The 12,144-nt window shown below is 41.0% G+C and overlaps 2 protein-coding genes across 10 annotated transcripts in view; both read right to left on the bottom strand.

The window, feature by feature from the left end:
• fam189a1 (family with sequence similarity 189 member A1) overlaps positions 1 to 3,654 on the bottom strand; it is a 151,176-nt gene extending 147,522 nt beyond the window's left edge. The window contains exon 1 of one of the 2 annotated variants that reach the window (XM_015953149.3): positions 2,847 to 3,654. In XM_015953149.3, the coding sequence (XP_015808635.3) occupies positions 2,847 to 3,095 (249 nt within the window). In that variant the 5' untranslated portion in view covers positions 3,096 to 3,654. The remainder of the gene's footprint in view (positions 1 to 2,846) is intronic. The other variant, XM_015953150.3, reaches the window with a different exon arrangement.
• A 4,545-nt stretch (positions 3,655 to 8,199) lies between these two features.
• The window catches only part of tjp1a (tight junction protein 1a), a 150,300-nt gene continuing 146,355 nt past the window's right edge, over positions 8,200 to 12,144 (bottom strand). For 4 of the 8 annotated variants that reach the window (XM_070555031.1, XM_070555032.1, XM_070555035.1 and 1 more), the window contains 2 exons: positions 11,595 to 11,738; positions 8,200 to 8,513 (listed from right to left, as the gene is read on the bottom strand). In XM_070555031.1, the coding sequence (XP_070411132.1) occupies positions 8,419 to 8,513; positions 11,595 to 11,738 (239 nt within the window). In that variant the 3' untranslated portion in view covers positions 8,200 to 8,418. The remainder of the gene's footprint in view (positions 8,514 to 11,594; positions 11,739 to 12,144) is intronic. The other 4 variants (XM_070555033.1, XM_070555037.1, XM_070555034.1 and 1 more) reach the window with 2 other exon arrangements.

Genomic DNA, 12,144 nt, shown 5'->3' with positions numbered 1-12,144 from the left:
TCTGGGACTTCACCTTTTAGTGCTTCTGAGTCATTCTACAGCCTTCAGGCATCTCAGAGTTTCAGAGACTTCCTGTGATTGTGGCTCAATCTCTCCCATCTTCAGAGCCAACGGAAGGGAAGCTGGTCACAACCACGTTGTCTGGGTTTTGGCGCCATTGAGGCCTGTGGGTCTCGTGGCTAAATGAGCTTTTTGTTATTTTTTAAATCACCTGATTCTGCAGCTCCACTCCAACATGGCATGGGCTTAAACACAGTTCCTTCAGAGAAATGTCTGCTAAAGCAGGAGGAATTAATAAAAATATATATTTTTTTATGAATAATTTCATGTTTTGGTGATTCTGGATAAAAAAAAATCTTTATGGAAGATTGCTAATGTAATTTTTTGTAGTTGTTTTAAAAAATTTATTTGTTTGCTTTGTAAAGCTGAGAAAAATCGCTCATTTTCTGTTTTATTGACGCAGAATTATGACATCCTAGTGAACGCTAAAGCCACAGTTTGGGTTTGACAAGAACTGCAAAAAGAAATTGTGCAACTTGTGAAAACGTCCAAATTTACTCAAAAGGTTTTAATCTATTTTCCAAATAAACCGGTCTTTTTTTTTTCTTCAAAAGTTTAATTCACTCAAAATGTCTGATTCACTTCTTTGTCTTTAATAATTAAAGTCGCCAACTCCTCCCAAAGTTGTCTCACGTTTATCTCACTTTCAAATTCGACATGCTGAGTTGAGAAAAGCTCCAGATTCCCACCAAGACCATTTTGAGAGGGAAAAAAACATCTTTGTTCCAATTTCTACTGAACGAAGCAGAACATTTGTTAACATTCCAGGAACTTCCTTATCGGCTGTCACTCACCACCCAATGGGATACTGGCTTCAAAAGGAAATAAAAGCAGAGATAAGTTGATTGGAACCTGAAAAGTTGCACCATCGTCTGCAAAAAATGGAAACTAACTCCATTCCTCAAGTTCTGCAAAACATTAATTCATATGAATCAGGTGCTGAAGCAGGGAAACTGTAAAAGCATGCAGGACAATCCCCCAAAACACGGCTTTAACACTCTTGATCTAAAACAGATTTTTTTTTATAAAAGGACACAAGTTCAAATCTATTGTTATACAACTAGGCACAAACCATGATACAACCACCACCGTGTATTGCTGAAGAAACAAGACTCTCAATACAGATTACAGATTTGTTTGATTAAAATCAATTCAACACCCTGACTCTGTTTCATTTCGGTCTTTGGCAGTCGGCAGATGGGCAGGGACTAGTGGTGTGCATCTCTACCTGCCTCAAGATTCGATTCGATCCGATTTCGATTATCTGCCTAACGATTCGATTTGAGTCTGAAATGCATCACGATTTTTCACACAAAATTTTTTATTACTTAATAAAAGCAGTAGAATAGTTTTCAATTTCTTTTTTATTTCGACATCCCTGAAAAACAGATCATACATCTATTCACTATAGTGAGCAATAATTTTTAAAGTGTGCTGCCTATAATTACTTAATATAAGAAATAATGTTTTCTGTAGAGCAGCTTTAAGATAGAATACAACTGAACTTAAAAATAGTAAACAAATGCTGCATTAAGTGATTCTTTCACATCAAGGATCCCCAAACCGAAATTAGCCCAGACATCCGATTTAAATGTAACGGGTGCATCTTTGATTACTGGTAATGTTGGCCCTGTATCCCTGCCCGCCTTTTCTGTTTTAAATTGGCGCTATGGCAACGCAGTGCACATGTCATTGCAACTCTGCCCCCAGAACTAGTTGTAAAACCTCAAAACTTTATTGTCCTCGCACGTCCAGAACATAGACATAGACATAGGGAGAAAATCTCATTATGTCACGTTGCTGCATCGATGCAGAATCATGCACGGCTGAATCGCGATGCATCTTAGAATCGATCATTTTTCCCACCTCTAGCAGGGACTGGTGGACTTTAAGACCACTCATGTTAAATGAATTATATTTGTCAGTTTTAGAAAGATCTTTATCCCAAACGTGACAAACTGTACTGCACTTTGTGGGGTATTACATCTACTCAGATACTCCTGGGCTACGTTTAAACATAGACTTTTTTTTATTTTATCATTTTAGGGTGAGTTGTTGGAGGTCAGACAAAGTTCTGTAACTATTTCCTGTCCAAGACCACAATTAATTCAAGAATTTTTCCCAACCTCTTTATTTTTCTTGACTGTCTCCACGTGACTTTTTTAAACTTGTGTGTAAAATGGTTACAAAATTATGATGGAAGTAAAGCTCAAAAATGTCTAACAAATCATCAAAATAGAATAAAAAGCATGAATTTTGTCCTGCTGAGAAGTTCTCAGCCTATAGGCCCAAGGATCCATCAGGTCCCAAAGAGGCACAGGCTGACGGACCTTAAGCACCATCCAGACACAACCAATCAGCTTCAGGCTCTGATCTAGAAGGTTACTGACCTTTGAACTCTAACCTCTGGTTAGACAGAAATGCCAAGAAACTATAGACTCCCAAGTGAAAGCCACACTGATTTCCTCTCTCTCGCTCTCCCTCACACACACACACACACACACACACACACATACACACACACACACACACACACGCGCGCGCGCGCGCGCGCGCACGCACACAGCCCTGCTCCAGGTTTCTGGGTAATCAAACATGTGTGTTTCCTAAATAATTGTAAAGCATTCATGAAGGTTATGAGAATGTAGACCTCAGAGGAGTTTTCCAAACACAAAAGGGGCAAAAGCAGGTTGAAAATATTCTCTTCCCTTCTTCTCTGACTCTTGAAATTTCAGAAACTTATTTCTACACCAATTCTTTTTTTGTGAACTGATTATTTTACTCACCGAGAATCCAGCCCAGAAGGGACACGAGTGCCGGACTCTGGGCGATGTGGTGAGAGCCAGAGCCGCGAAGCTGACAGCCAGGATCAGACTCCCCAGGACCATCTGGGAGACCCCCAACGCCAGCATGATCCTAGTCCGTGTCCGGTACTCTCTCAGCCGGGACAGGCTGCGGGACAGCGACGCTGGACTCAGGGATCCAGGGCCGCCGATGGCGCTGCCGCCGCCGCGGGGCAGCGCGTTCAGCGGCATGATTGTCACCAGGAAACAACAAAGGGTCCGTGTCTAAACAAACGCAGGTTACAGTCAGAACAATAGCATCCAGTCACAGCAGCCTGCAGCTGTAGGACGGTGAGCTCAACGCCAGAAGTGGGTGATCTCCATCAATTGGTGTCGCTCCAATTAGAGCCGCGCTGCGGCTGGTAGGAGGAGAGAGGTGGGCTGAGGGCTGGCTGCACGAGGCACCGGAGCTACGGCATCAGAGAAATAAAAACACACAAAATAAAATGACTGAAGTCATTCAGCGAATCCGCAGAAGTCAGGGGTGAATTAAAAAAAAGCCCAAACGCATCGTGCTATCCAAAAGCCACGCACAATTGTGCTGCTTTCTTCTGCGGGTTCTTAAACAACCCAAACCGGATTATCAAACCCAGATTAGAAGATTTAAAGAAATAAAATCCTAATATTCGAGTGGATGAGATGTAGCCATCCTCAGGAAGGTGCAGGTGTGGACGACAGCAGCAGGACAGGAGGTGTTCACTGCGCACTGGAGATGTGCCACTCTGTGCGGCGACATGGTGACGAGCAGCGCGCGCTGTTTTACTACTGGGGGGGGGGGCAACACCGCATGTGATTTGTTAGCCGGAGATGAAAATAAAGTCAGAAGCTGATATCCAGAAGATGTGAACTGATTACTAATGTATTTTCTTTGATTATTTTAATCGTGTTTTAATTACAATCAGGTGTTCTGTCATTATCCGTTTCCCCGTGAAGGAGTGTTCCAGATCCGATTTTTTTGAGGAGGCGAGAAACGCAGGTGAGCAGGCAGCAGGGCCCAGGCTGGCAGGTAAACTGGTTTTATTCTCTAAACTAAAGGGTCAGACACACGCAGGAACACAACCAGAGGGTTTAAATACACGAAGCTAATCTGAGACCGGTGAGTGGGAACAATCAGGTGCAGGTGAAATCTACTGGGGAAGACAAAACACTGGGCAGAGGCTGAAGGGCAGCTCATGACACCACGTGGCCACTAGGGGGTGGAAGTGAGCTTTGCAACAGTTTGAAAAACATGGTCAGAATAAATAAGTGTGATTATTGTGGCACATTAAAACGTGGGGGTTAAATGCAGTAGGTCTGTCATTAATAAATTTAAATTATCAATTTGTAGCTTATTTATAATCTTTGTTTATATATATATATATATATATATATATATATATATATATATATATATATATATATATATATATATATATATATATACACACACACACACACGCTCACCCTGTCACATACATATATGTATTCCTGCAGGAATAATAACAAACTGGCCAAAGGAAGAAATATAGAAGACAGGTGTTAAGAAACAGAAGCTGCATGCATGAAGGGTTCCATCCCAAATCCAGCACCCTGAGACTTCACACTAGCCGTGAGGCAGAGGACTAGTAAGTGTGAGAGTGTGAGTCCAGGATCGAAAGATCGAAGATCCATTAGTACATCGAGGATAACGCCCCAACAGATGATGTGCTCAATGAATGTCTCACACAATGGCAAACAAAGGAGGAGATGCTGGAAATACCATCGTGGGAGGACAAGCCCCTATGGGACTTACCACCGACAGATAACTGAAGTTGCTCATATCAAGAAAGCCTACCAATGGCTAGAAAGAACTGGTCTGAAGGACAGCACAGAGGAACTCATTATGGCTGCACAGGAACAGGTCCTGAACACCAGAGCAACAGAGGCCAAGATCTACCACACCAGACAAGACCCAAGGTGTAGGCTATGCAAAGAGGCACCTGAGACAATCCACCACATAACTGCAGAGTGTAAGATGCTGGTAGGGAAAGCATACGTGGAACACCACAACCAAGTGGCTGGCATTGTGTACAGAAACATCTGTGCAGAGTATGGACTTGAAGCCCCAAGGTCAAAGTGGGAAACACCCCGTAAGGAGTTAGAGAACAAGAGAGCCAAGCTCCTGTGGGACTTCCAGATCCAGACTGACAAAATGGCGATGGAGAACCAACCGGACATTGTGGTGGTGGACAAACAACAGATGACAGCCGCTGTGGTTGATGTGGTGTTACCAAGTGCTGCCAAAATGAAAATATTGGTTCTTTTACATTAGGGGTCACACCAGTGTGCAAAAAACATTTCAAATGTTTGATTCCAGTAAAACAGAAACATTTCCACCAACTGCTGTGCTGGCCTTCACCTGACAAGGGCAGAATTGGTACTGGGATGCGTAGCTCTAGAATAACAAATACAGGTTAGTGGTACAAACTGAGAAAAATGAGGAGGAAGAATTAATCTTTGTATTAGTTTATAATTAACAAAATGCATTCTGGGAGGTAGCCCTAGACAAAGGGGCATTTTGCATGGGTGACTATGGGTCTGAGTCACTTTGCCCATCTTAAAGTTGTAGTTTCCTCTCCTAAGGATGTTAAAACAGGAAGGTACTATGAACCTCTGTTGGAGGTTGCACAAATTGGACTCGATACCAAGATCGCATTTCTGAGGGAACATTTTTTGTGATCCCTCCTTGTCCCAGTAAGGAATCTACATCAGTTGGAGCCACGCAAAAGCAGCCTTACTCCATCCAGCGTATAATGCATCACAGTAATCAAGGTGGGACTAACATAAAATCATGCAACAGTTTCCAAGTGGCTCGATCTTAGATAACCATTGTAAATTTAAAAAATGTGACCGCACAGCCACCTGCCCACCCACAACAGAGGGAAGCAGACTGGGCAGAAATGGGAGTCAACACCATGCTGCTGAAGGAGGACCCCCAGGGTTAGGAGGTAGTGTGAACAGAAGGGGGCCATGGACTGAGACCAGAGAAACTCCCCATAGTAGTCTTTTCCAGGGTGATGAAGCATCACCCATCCACACAAAAACTCAACCTAGAGTTTCTTCAAGGATCTCAGCCATTGAAGGGCCTCCCGAGCAATCCTCACCCAATTCTGTAGACAATCCAACAGAATACCATGATCTAACATCACGGTATCATAATCAGCAGTCAAGTCCAGTTACAGGACAATAGCATCACCCTCATCACTAGCCCATGTCATTAGGAACCATTAAGAGCAGTCTCAGTGCTGAAACCAGATGTCTCCAAAACATCAACACCTCTTGTTGTGAGGTTGGTCACATGACTGCTAAGGCCTGTAAAAATTGGATCTGTAAAGTTCTTGTAGAGGTTGGAACAAAAACTTGTTACTTTGGTGTGATCTTCAGAAATAACGCCATTGTTTTGGTAGTGATGTTTTTCTAGGCAGAACATTTTTGTTTTGCTCTCCTTCAAGCAATTTGGATCTCGAGCAAACAAATGCTCCTTTATCTTTTTGTGAAAGACTTCATGGAAGCACCAGATGGAATTTCCCGTCTCTGATAAACCCGCATTAGAAGAAAACTGAAACACATTAGGAACAGTTATACAAGTATTTTTTTAAAAGCAGGGTGCTTTTTCTAAACCAAGTTCATTAAATCAAAGATTATAAAGAAACTAGAAACAGAAAGTTCAAGTGTATTGGTTGCAGAACTACCATATTTACTATTAATCTTCAATATTTAAATGTGCCGTAAAAAATAATCATCTATTTATTTTGACCACGCATTTCAAAATTATTTACAGCTACCCTCCGCCCCCTAGTGGCCATGTTGGAGATAAAACCAGGAGTTGTCCTACTGGGTATCTAGTATTTTTATTCACGTTTTTAATCGTGAATTAAAACATAATCGCTGATCACGTTTTACGAAAAGACTAAATATGTTTTGTTTTCAAAGAACAATTAGGTAAATGCACAAGTAAAACTGAAGTTATGATGAAATAATAATAAAAAAAATCTAAGCCACAATAGCTAATTTAAAAGCAAACAATGCAGGTATTTCAAAAAAGTACACACCCCAGTAATATTTTAAAAAGGATTTTATTCATTAATACAGTGGTATACTTAAAATTGTGTCAAAAAGAGAAGAAAAAAAAAGTCAGCCACACGTGAAGAGCTAATATCCAAATTAAAGCTGTGTTATGTCTAAAAATAAAACAGTACTGGTGTGCCATACATAATATAGTGTCTATTAGTACAAAAATACATATAAGGGCACACAATATAGCATCCAGTATGACAAAATCAGCGAGGAAGAGGGGGACAGTCCGAGAGCACACCCTTTCAGGACATGTTTTATTGCATTTTAGCTGAAGTACTTATTTGATACTCAAATGAATAAAAGTACTTGAACACAGTGTCAACATATTGGTAGAAAAGGTGTGATGTGTTATTGTTGGTTACAATTGCAAGGCTTCAGGGTATTCTGCTTTTTTAAAACCTGTTTTCTCTTAAGTTTTATACAAAAAAAAACCATACAAAAAGTACATTTACAAACAAAAGAAACAAGGCAATATGCTCAGTTTATTTACAGCTACTTCTTATCTGTTGTGTTTGTTTCAGTAATGCATAGCAGATAAAAGAAGAGCTTACCGTTGTTATTTTTATTAACCATTACTGTGTGCTAAACCCAGGTTTATTTATACAGTGGGTTCACAAAAATGGCAAAACAAATGACATTATACCATAATTTATCATAACTTATGTTATTCTCTTAATGAAAAGTGAATAATCTGCAGATAAGGCATCACTGCTTATTTGTGTGTGAGTGCAAGAGTGTTGAGAGGAAATGAGAGACAGATGGGAGGAGGCTACTGGACCTGAGTAAAGAACATGCATAGATCTCCCTCAGGCAGGAAGGAGAGACGAGGTGCTAAAGAGGAACGCAAGTTACCGGGTTATTATAGAAAGAGGAAGAACAGAATGTCTTTAAAGTGTGCTGTTGGGGTTCCTCACCAGCTCCTTCAAACACCTGCACCTGTCCCAAACCTTCGTCATCAGGGTGGCCATTCTTCTTCATGTTCTGTCCCCTGAACTCGGTTATAAGTACTAGTTTAGTAAATCTTCTCTATATGTGTATGCATTTACAACATGAATACACCGACACGTTTCTGAAGCCCACAAGCTGCCTCGAGAATCACCCGTCCAGCGATATTTATGTCTACAATGACATGAAACACTGCTTCATCTATGGTGTGATCTTGACTAAGCGGAGGCATGCATCAAAGCTTTTACTTCACATCAAAACTTCAAATCCAGGACACATTTTAACCAACTGTTCGTATCAATAATGCAGGTTTCGCCTTCATTTGTGGGTGCAGTAAACAGCACTGACTGGCTCTCCACACTTCATTATGTGGTGTGTGTGTGTTTTTATATGCAAGTTCATCGCCTTCATTTTCACTGCTGCTCCGCCCTCCGTGGTTCCACACTCAGTAAGATCCCAGCCGCTGGCCCGTCCTTTAGAAGTGGTCGATGAGCACCGACACACAGTTGGCTCCCACCAGGTAGTTGGGGTCTCCGGGGACAGACTTGTTCTGCCAGCTTTTAGGGTCGCCTGCGGACGGACAAACGGGTGTGTGGGTGAGTGATAATGACTTCTTATGGTGGAAAACTCAAACTGTAATTCACTTCATCAGCAGTATTCTAATGAAACGAAAATAAAAGACCATGAACTATCGTTTTAAAGCACTGGCAGCAGAGCCGTATCCACGCCTCTTACCAGACTCTCCATGTTTGTAGTTCGCTTCTCTTTAATGAGTGTTATGGTCTAAATATTAAAGGTCTTGTAGAAATTTCAGGTCTTTGCTGCAGAATAACTACAGAACATGTGACAGTATTTGTGACTCATCTGATCATTTAAGTGTTTGAGCAAGGCACCTGGATTTGAACCTGCACCCTAACCTTAACTCCCATGACAATTAGTGTTGTTGACCAATCTGAAATCTGCTTCCAGCTTTGTGTTTGTCATCAAACCATATAAACAAATCTGTTTTTCACCTGCAGCTTCCCGGCTCTGTCCACACAGACACAAAATACACACGATAGAAACATTTTAATCACATTCTGATCAGATACGTGAACCACCTCAGATGAGGGTCAACATGTACAAGCCACGGCTGGAACGCCAGCGCCATGGCTACAAAATCCTCACCCCACCCCCACGTGCTGTTATGGACAACGCTTAAGTACGTGTGCAGTTTGCATATATCAAGCATGTTTTTGGAACAACTTTGTTGCTGGAAGTGCTTGTGTACCTGGCACCGGGTCAGTCGGGTTCAAGTTGTGTGACACATAAGAATGTTAATTTGGTGTCCCCTAGTGGTGATATATGGTTGGCACATCTGAAAACTGAAGAGCAGAAATGCGCCCCACTTAAAAAAATATAAAAATAAATTCAGCAGCAGCCACTGATTTTCACCTTTGAGCAGGATGACTAAAAGTTTTAATGTAGGGCTTAACACTTTTAGAAAAAGATTGAATTGTGATTATTATTTTGCCAGGAATTGAAATGTCAATGTAATTCATGATTTTCTTCTAATTGACGTTCAGCACCTTATTCACAAGTTAAGAGTAACCCCCCCCCCCCCCCCCCCCCCTCAATGCTACAAACATGTTCAAAACTCTGATGTGTTAAGGCTGACATGACAGATCCTGCGGAGCTTTGACGGTCGTGTGATTAAGCTGTTTGAAATCGCAATTTTGATCAGAAACAATAGATCGTTCAGCCCCAATTTAAAATACCTTTTTCCATTTGTAAGCAAAAATAAGAAAAAATAATCTTATTTCTGGTGTAAAACTACCAACATATTCAAAATAAAATATCAGCAGATAAATGCATCACAAGCCAGGGGGATCATGAGTCCGACACACAAGCTAAACATCACTTATTGCAACTTTACATGTTTTCAGTTGTTTACTCATTTAAAGGCGCATTATGGAGAAATTAAGTAAAAATGACATCCCATGGTACAATTTGGTTACTGCAGCCCCTTTAACAACTCTGTAGATTTTTGCAGGTTGTTGTCAAATTGCAATTATTAAAGCTGCGGTATTAGCTCGCAGGAGACACGGCAACCCCACGCTCACTGATGGTAAACGGTAGCTACGTCCCTCCTTCCTTTGCTTTGAAAGGGGAAAACTGACAATCCCCACAGCCAGCTGGATATGAAATGTTTCAGTATAACCTTCCTTCCAAAATGACTGAAACATTACTCTTTTGGGATTTTCGCACTATAAAAATTCTCACTCTATTCTTACATACTGCACCTTTAAATGGTGTCTGGGTCAGAATGACTTCATGTGGGAATGAATCTAGCATTGTGTTGGGGCTAAACTGTATCACACTGGTTTTTAGTTAGGTAACAGACGGTGCAGAAGAGAAAGGGAGATGAAAGAGAGGCAGAAGGACTTGAAAAGAAGCTGAAATAAAAACAAAATAAGCAGAAAGGAAGAAAAGTGAGAAGAAAACCACAAAAGGGAGAAAGATGAGGCCAGAGAGTGGTCTGGCTTCACAATAAGGGGATTATGATGCTGCCCAGTAATCCTCCCACAATTCTGCAGGACGACGAAGTGAGCTGAATTTTCTTTCAGGTCCCTAAATCTCATCCTTAAAATGAGGCTAATTAACAGCTAATCCTGACCACTGCCAAAATAACCACTGCTGCTGAGGACAAAGAATCAGACGGAACGACTTCCTGGTTTTAACTTTTATACGTTCTTTGTTTTACTCAAGTTGACCTTCAGAGTTATTTCCTTACGGCTTAAACTGTAGTTTAGTATAAATTCATTATAGTGGAACACAAACCTAAACTATAAGGTTCATTTTTAACATTTTGTTGATCAGTTAAGCGCTTGACAATTTCAAACCATGCCACTTAAGTTATAAGCAGATACTTTTGATTAATCTTCTAAAAACTTTCTTGATAGAGAAAGAATTATTTTTAGAGATTTGCTTCCTCCCGGAGTCAGAAACACGTTTGGTTCGTCTATTTACATCTTTCCTGTCACTTTCTGATCTTTGAAATGCAACTGAGGCGAGACCCGAGAAGCTGATAACAAAGCAATGCTGCAGTTAAAAATAGAACCCTACATTCTGACATAAAATAGAAGACCTTTTAGTATAACTCCTAGATCTTATGTTGGATGATGAGCTTGTCCTGCTTTTCAGAAGATCCGTAAAGAGCCGATTGTTCTTCCAGGTCTGGATTTGGGTGGCTCTGTGAGAAAATCATCCAGAGTAGAAAAGCATGCACCACATCACCTGATCGCATCAAAGTGCAGCCAAGCTGAACGCGTGTGAGGAAGATGACTGAAATGAGTTAGAGAGAAATGCTGCGTTGGAAAGTTAGAATAGTTGAGCTTCCAATGGAAAACCAGTGATACAGCAAATGAGATTGTGTTGGTGAGTTAATCAGCATAAATAATGAAGACAAAGAGGCTAAATGTGATCAAAAGGCAGATTTTATCCCCAGCTTGATTCTCAGACACCATGGAATTTCTAAATACTTGATCTTTGATTTAAAAAAAAATTATAATCAAGATTGGAGATAAAAGCTGATTTAACAGTGACCCAAAACCCTTCATTTGTCACACAGCCAGCCCAAACGACCCCAGGAGAGCAGAGAGCAAAGCGTACCCGACGAGGAGTCGGAGGATTTTAGAGCAAAAGACCAACCATCAGGGGTCATAGACGCACAGTGAGGTAGGCGGAGCTCCACGGGCTTCAAAAACTTGAGTCCATGAGGTCCACACATCACCAGAGGGCTGAGCAAAGTCTCTCCTGTAAACACAAACAGAATTTCAGTTATTTTTTCTCAACTTCTTTCATTTGCAGGTGCTGGTTATAAAATTAGAATATCATGACAAAATTGATTAATTTTGGTAATTCCATTCAAAAAGTGAAACTTGCATGTTAGATTAAATGCATTTCCAATGCTTAAGTCTTTAATTTTGATGGTTATAACTGACAACTAATGAAAATCCCAATTTCAGTTTCTCAGAATATTAGATTATTGTGAAAAGGTTCAATATTGAAGACCACTGGTGCCACACTCTAATCAGCTAATTAATGCAAAACACCTGCAAAAGCCTTGAAATGGTCTCTAACCCCTTCTTTCCACGGGAGCCGTCAGCAGCACGTTACTGCAGCAGCACGTCTTGCTCGCGTAAGCTGCTGCTTGGCCCTT

The sequence above is a fragment of the Nothobranchius furzeri genome, chromosome 9 (assembly GCF_043380555.1).
Source record: "Nothobranchius furzeri strain GRZ-AD chromosome 9, NfurGRZ-RIMD1, whole genome shotgun sequence".
NCBI lineage: Eukaryota > Metazoa > Chordata > Actinopteri > Cyprinodontiformes > Nothobranchiidae > Nothobranchius > Nothobranchius furzeri.
Note: the sequence above shows the minus strand (reverse complement) of the source record. Positions and strands in the feature narration are given on the sequence as shown.